We start from the raw sequence: 7,500 nt of genomic DNA on the forward strand, positions 1-7,500 counted from the left end.
AAGCAGAAGAAGAGGCAGCGTGTGCCTACAACATGTGTGTAGTGGAGACAGGGGAGAAGCCACCTGAGCCCTATTATGCCACAGTCACTGTCAGGGGACAGGACATTAAGTTTGAGATGGATTCGGGGGCCACTGCATCGGTCATCAGTGAGACCTATAGGAGGATATGGGGGTCTAACCTGCCTCCCATCAGCCCATCAAAGCTCAAACTCAGGACCTATTCGAGGCAGCCCATACCTCGTTTAGGGGTGCTATATGTGGACATTTCAGCTGACGGTCAGAAGGCAAAAGCCAGGCTGGTGATAGGTAAGGATAGTGGGCCCAGTCTTTTGAATCATGATTGGCTTTGCAAAATCCCACTCAGTTGGCATGAAATTAAATATGCACCCACAAAAGACATTCTGCAGCGGTACAGTGACATATTCAGGAACGAGCTGGCCACGTAGGGCATAACAGTGTGGTGGCCAATGATACAAAGAAATCCCGAAACACTCAGTGAGACGAGGATCCTTCAAAATAAGACTTTCATTGACGTATCAACAAAGTCTGTGTTGGTCTGCAGAACAACTGGAGTTCAACAAAAGCCTTTCCCTCTTTATACAATTTATAAATCTACTGAACAACCTACTTGTGTTAATCAACAACCTGCTTTTAATCAGGGATCTGGTTGATCAGGATATATTGGTGGAGCAGGCGCCTCTCTATCAACGCAAGGATGGCACAAGGCTGTCTTCAATCATTCCCTTTTGACATTCTAATGGTCGTCTTGATATTCTAACAGCAATAACAATAATGGTTACACTTACATAATGGAATCTCACTTTACCTGCCTTTGGACATAAACAAGTTCGTCTTCTAATATCTTTTTGTCCTTGTTTTGTAGGCTTGTGCTTCTTGCCACTATTGCTTGTGACTCTAGTCACATTAAATAACAGATACACACACATGCCCTTATATGTAATACCAGAACAGTGAAACTCAATGTTGACCCTGAGGCCACACCACAGTTTTTCAAGTCCAGGTTGGTGCCCTATGCCATGCAAGGCAAGGTCGAGTAGGAGCTGGGATGTTTACAGCGGCAGAACATCATTGAGTCCGTCCAGTTTTCAAGGTGGGCGGCTCCCATCGCTCCAGTTTTGAAGGAAGACAAAAATGCAAGGATATGTGGGAACTACAAGCTTACGGCGAATCAGGTCTTTAAGCTGGAAGAGTACCCATTGCCATGGGTGGATGATCTGTTTGGAACCCTGTCAGAGGTAAGCTATTCACAAAGCTGGCCATGCTTACCAACAGCTGCTGCTCGACGAGGATTCAAAAGTGTATATGTCACAATCAACACTCACAAGGGATTATTCAGATACAATCACCTGGTGTTTGCGGTGGCGTCCAGTCCCGCCATTTTCCAAAGGACAGTTGACACTTTGTTGCAGGGGGCTCTGCACGTAGCATTGTATATTGATGATATTTTGATCATGGGCGCCATGGAGAAGGAGCATCTGGCAAATTTAGAACATGGGCTGAAGAGGCTCTCAGGCGTAGGGCTGTGATTGAAATGTGGAAAGTGTGTGTTTCTGGCACTGCGTGTGACCTACCTGGGACACAAGATCACAGCTGAGGGGCTCTGCCCAGTGGAAGACAAAGTGAGCGCTATCAAGGAAGCCCCAAGCCACAAGAGCTTCCATGAACTCAGAGCATTTTTGGGCCTAGTGAATTCGAAGGAGTTGAATCAAGTGCAACTGGACTTGGTATACCAAGTCCTGTTGCATGACCTTGATGAATGAGAACATTCACAGACGCCTAGTGAATTATTACAGCAAGTTCCTTCCTGACCTCTCAAAGGTTTTAGCCCCGCTGTACAACCTGCTTCACAATGACACTAAGTGGCATTGGATCAAAGAAAGTTGAATCAGTCATCTGGATACAACTTTTATTGACAGATATGTTTCATCATCATCTAAGTGACCTCTTCAGTCTAAACTGACTGCAGGTATACCCACCTCTTATAAACAATACAGTTGCATAACGGCCGAAACCAATGATCAGTTTCATATGCAAATATGGGTGTGACCATTAACTAGAGTTACAATGGCCATGTGCACTATTCACAGATGATTTGGGAATGTTTGCAATCACATGTCTTGATGCATGCGCATCAAGGAAGAAAATCAAAGATGGTTGAATCAGTTCATCTGGATACAACATTTATTGACATACATTTCATCATTCAACTAAGTGACATCTTCAGTCTAAACTGACTGCATGTAGCCCCACCCTTATAAACAAGCCATGTGTACTATTCACAGAGGATTAGGGATTGTTTTAATCACAGCATTGTAAGATGACGACAGATGTATAACAACCAAAACCAACGACTGGTTTCATGTGCAAATATGGGTGTGGCCATTAACTAGAGTTTTGAAGGCCATATGCACGATTCACAGAGGATTGGGGAATAGTTGCAATCACGCCACTGTAAGATGGCAACAGATGTACTCTTAGCCCCCCCCCCTTGTTTCAGGGATAGTCTTTCCCTCTTTAACATAGATGGCCAGTGGCCCATCTACAGGCCAGTGGCCTATCTTTCAGGGATGAGGATGTGCATATCCTTGATAGGGAGGAACGATGGTTTGAACGGGGAGTCAAAGAGGCCATCTATGTTAAAAGGGAATGACCATCCCTGAACAACAACAAACAGAAAGGTCTATTAACTGCATTGAAACTTCACACTGTAGAACTATAGTGGACCCAACAGAGATTAATGAGGCCTTTAGGGTCTTATATGGGAAATTGTATAGTTCCCGAGTGCTTTTCCAGCCCGAATATGCAGACACAGTTCCTAAACAGCCTTAATATTCCTAGAATTTCTGAAGATGAAAGTAGAGCATTAGATGGAGAATTAACAAAACTGGCAATTGCAGAAGCGAATGGTTGTATGCAGGCTGGAAAAGCGGCGGGTCCAAGTGGCTTCCCCATCGATATTTATATTAAAAAAAAATCCAGTCTAAATTGCTTTCACCCCTTTTGGAGATGTTTCAGGAGTCCTTCAGGAACGGTCTTCTCCCCACATCTATGAGGGGGCCCTAATGACATTACTTCCAAAACCAAGAAAACCAAACGCAAAATGTCAAAATATGCGCCCATTAGCCTCTTAAATTCAGATATAAAAATACTTTGCAAAGTTCTTGCAAGAAGATTGGAGGGCTTGCTTCATCAGGTGGTGGGAGAGGACCAAAATGGATGTATTAAAGGTAGACAGAGTTTTCACAATGTCAGACCAGTGCTCAATCCACCGCCAGCGAGGGGTGACAGACATGGCCATACTCTCACTTGATGCAGAGAAGGCCTTTGACCGTGTTGAATGGCCTTATCTGTTTGAGGCGCTTACCCGCTTTGAATTTTGGTAATGGGTTAGATTATTTTGTACTACAGAAGTTTAGACCAATAATGTGATCCAAACCTTTTAACATCTCTAGAGGTCGCCCGCAAGGAAGTCCTTTATCATCACTGCTACTTATTCTTGCAGTAGAACCATTTGCTGTAGCAGTGAGGATGCATAGTGACATTTATGGAATTCGAGAAGGTCTTTAGAACATAGAATAGCACTCTTTGCCGATGATGTAAGCTTGCTCCTATAACTAAATATTTCTATTCCTGCACTCCTAGATCTTATTAAAACATTTGGAAAAATATCTGGATACAAAGTTAATCATTCAAAATCATCTATAATTTTACTTTATGACTTGGAGGGAAAATAGCTGTGTTTATGCTTCTATTTTCAACCCAACAGATAATTTCACATATCTGGGTATAAAAATTGTCCCTGAGGTGAATAATATCACTCAGATAAATTATGACCCAGTTCTGGAAGCTACTACCTCATCAGTAGAACATTGGACATCTTTACCTATCTCAGTGATTGGCAGGATAAATATTCTAAAAATGAACATACTCCCTAAATTTCTCTATTTTTTCTAGTATATCCCCCTGCCACCTCCCTCATCTTTGTTTAATAGAATTAAGAAATTGTTTACCAACTTTATTTGGCAAAATAGATGCCAAAGACTATGTCTATCTTTATTATAGTGACCATATGACCGAGGAGGCCTTAAATGTCCAAACATCCAATGGCATAACTGGGCAGCTCAACTGCCGTCCATCATGATTTATATTTCATCTGAAAACCCTCCTACTTGGATGGATTTTGAATCTTGCTCTGTTACGGCAAGCTTACTGTTGCACTTATATTTGTATTCAGCAGGTCGCAAATACTTGAGAAAAAAATACAGACAACTCCATTGTATTGAATGTGATTAACGTTTGGTTTGATACGTGTAAATATTTGAATTCAAACTCCTCCTGGTCACGCTTCAGTCCTATTTGGGGTAATGTTAACTTTAAACCAGGGAAATGTGACCCAGGATTTCGGTTATGTGTTGAAAAAGAGTTAAGAAAAGTACAAGATATGTAAGTGAAGATAAAGTACTTATGTCCTTTGCAGAAATATCAACTAAATATTCCAAAGAATCACTTTTTCAAATATCTTCAAATTAGGAACTTGCTCATCTCAAAACCATTCATTAGATATACCTGTCATTTCCTCACTAGAGGCAGCAATTATAGGACATTGCTATGATAAAAGTTTACTTTCATCTTTGTATGGCCTGTTTGAATCTGGGTCTGATAAATCCTCAGAATCAACACTGAAGTCATGGAAGGAAGACATGGGTGATGAAATATCATTAGAAGACTGGAGTAAGACATGTAGGAAGGCTCAGAGGCAAACACTTAACAGTAGCTTGAAACGTATACAGTATAAAATGGCTGATGTGTACATACATAACTCCTGTTAAATTGCACAAGTTTGGGGCGTCTGGGTAGCATGGTGGTCTATTGCGTTGCCTACCAACATGGGGATCATCGGTTTGAATCCCCGTGTTACCGCCGGTTTGGTCGGACGCCCCTACAGACACAGTTGGCCGTGTCTTCACACAATTGGCCGTGTCTCCGCCTCCGCAGTTGCATCGCTTCCGGCGCTGATTCTGTGGCTGTGATCAGTTCCACTAACGGGATTTGCCTCGGCGTGACAGCAAAATTCAGCCCCTTAGCAAGGGTGTCTTTCTCCGCCTGGGTGAGCTGTCTGTCGGACAGATTTTTCAGCCACTTGCCCACATTGTTGGCATCTGTCTGCTGTTGAGAGTGCCGTCCATCTCTGGTGTGCAGCAAGTAGGTCAGTCTAGTTTTGCTGCCTGGTTTTCTACTTTCCATGTTGAGGTAGACGAGCGTTCTCTGTGAACTCAGTCACACGTTGGAAAGTGGTCTCATCTAGATGTGACGTGAGTGTCTGTTGGATCTGCTCCTCTTTGGCTTTGAAAGCATCGATAGTAAAATTAGTATGCCCCACCCGTTAATTCAACAGCTGGCTCTGTGACTTCTGGAGGATCTGGTCGGGCCTTGACCGAAGATTTCATTTGCAGGCTGTTGGGTGCAATCCCGTTCTGTCTGCATCTGAGGCTGAATCTCAGGTGGTTCCTGTAGCCTGCCATCTTAGCAACTGTTTGCTTGTGCTCACGCACAAGTTTAAGGCAATCCTCACCAAAATGAGTCAAAATGTCTTTATACATGCTCAATATCCCGGTAAGAAAGAGCGGGAAGATGGTGGCGCAAACTCGCGTTTGCGGCGGCCTCACCCAGTGCCGACTATGCAGTGTTTTTGTCCACGTCTGCGTCTTGAGTTTGTATCTTTGTGTGATGTTTTTTATTTTGTTTGTCGATTTTTTTTTTCGTTTAATGGCTAGGAGAGCTTACGGCCCTTTTCATAGCTGTACGGCCCTGCTCGGAGCTGTATCCAAGAGGAAACGCTTGAGGCGGTCTGGCAGCGGTCTCGTCTAGCGTCGACTGTGCAGTGTATTTGTCTGTGTCATTGTGTGGAGGGCGGGGGAAGTGTGTCGAAGGTGTCTGGTTGGGAGAGCTGGGGTTGGATTGGCTGAGATAGCCTGGTCTACTTCGTCCAATGGGCCCAGGGACCATGGCTCTGACCGGAGCTGCGCCCAGGGAGGAAACACCAAGGGTGGTCTGGCAGGACGCGGAAGCGGGGCAGGCTAAGCGAACTGCTAGCCCATGCAGACCAGCAGTTCTGACAGTCATCCTGGCTGGTGTTCGTTCTGTGGACAGAGGAATTTTTTTGGACCGTGCTGCACTGAGTGGACTGTGTTGTTAACTGTTTGTGTGTTTTGTTTTGTTTTGTTTTGTTTTTTGCTTTGCTTTGCTCTCTGTTTTTGTATGTTTTGGTGGTGTTGTTTTTGGGAAATTTTGGATGTGTGTTTTCTGTGTTGCACTGCTGTGGGGCTGCGGGAAACTAAACTTAATTTCTTTGTGTATGCAAGTGCATGGTAAGAAATGACAAGAAATTGTTCCTGATTCCTGAGAAAATCCCAGGGAGGTGAGTCGGTTGATCTGGACACAACGCTTAGTGGCAGAACCGTTTCGTCACTCATGTCAGTGACCTCTTCAGTCTCAACTGACTGCAGGTATCCCACCTTTATGAATACGTCAGCTGCAGTCAGTTGAGACTGAAGAGGTCACTCAGATGGGTGATGAAACGGTTCTGCCACTAAGCGTTGTGTCCAGATCAACTGACTCACCTCTGTGTGTGATTTCCTTGCCTGGGTTATTGAGCATGCATCAAGACCAAACTCCTCATCGCAGCTTGGAGATGAAATCGTGACACTTTGTCACTATCAGTCTATCCCCGTCACTCTGTCGGTCGATCGGTCCTCCCGTCTACCGGGCCATCCCTCTGTCAGCATATCACTCTGCCGGTTTCTCATCCAGTCTGTCCTTCTGTCAGTCCATCACAGCCTGGATGTGTTTTTAATGTTCTTCCATGTTAAACACCAGTCACAGCACACGAGATGCTTGAACTACGACGTCACAAAACCGGCATCTGGGTGTGTGTGTGTCTGTGTGTGTGTGTATTTGTCTGTGTCTGCATGTGTGTGTGTCTTAGTGTGTCTGTGTGTGTGTCTATATGTGTGTCTGTAAGTGTGTATGTGTGTGTCTGTGTTTCTCTGTGTGTGTGTGTGTGTTACATTAATCGGGGCGATGCACTCACGGTAACGACACATCATTTATGGTTGCTGTGGCTGGTTGCTATGGAAAGGTTTGAATTGCAAATGTATAGGATGTTGTTACTACCTGAAGGTCAAGGCGTGCGCACGCACGCACACACACACACACACACACACAACATGCACACACGCATGCACACACACAAATTACCAGCACAATATACATACATCCATATACACACATATCAATACACACACTTAATAAACCCACATTCACACACACACACTGGTGTCAGTGAAGTTTTTGCTTGAGTGAACACAATCTCTCTGTCTCTGTCTGTCTGTCTGTCTCTCTCTGTGTTTCTCTGTGTCTGTCTGTCTGCCTGTCTCTGTCTGTGTCTCTCTGTGTCTCTGTCTGTCTCTCTGTGTCTGT

The 7,500-nt window shown here is 44.3% G+C and overlaps 1 protein-coding gene across 1 annotated transcript in view; it reads left to right on the top strand.

Moving 5' to 3' along the window:
* Nucleotides 1-7,500, top strand: part of dcc (DCC netrin 1 receptor) — a gene marked incomplete at its 5' end in the record, with an annotated part of 148,172 nt that overhangs the window by 61,137 nt on the left and 79,535 nt on the right. The window contains 1 exon segment of the mRNA XM_056290895.1: nt 3,869-3,882. Within this exon segment, the coding sequence (XP_056146870.1) occupies nt 3,869-3,882 (14 nt within the window).

The sequence above is a fragment of the Lampris incognitus genome, chromosome 12 (genome assembly GCF_029633865.1).
Source record: "Lampris incognitus isolate fLamInc1 chromosome 12, fLamInc1.hap2, whole genome shotgun sequence".
Lineage (NCBI taxonomy): Eukaryota > Metazoa > Chordata > Actinopteri > Lampriformes > Lampridae > Lampris > Lampris incognitus.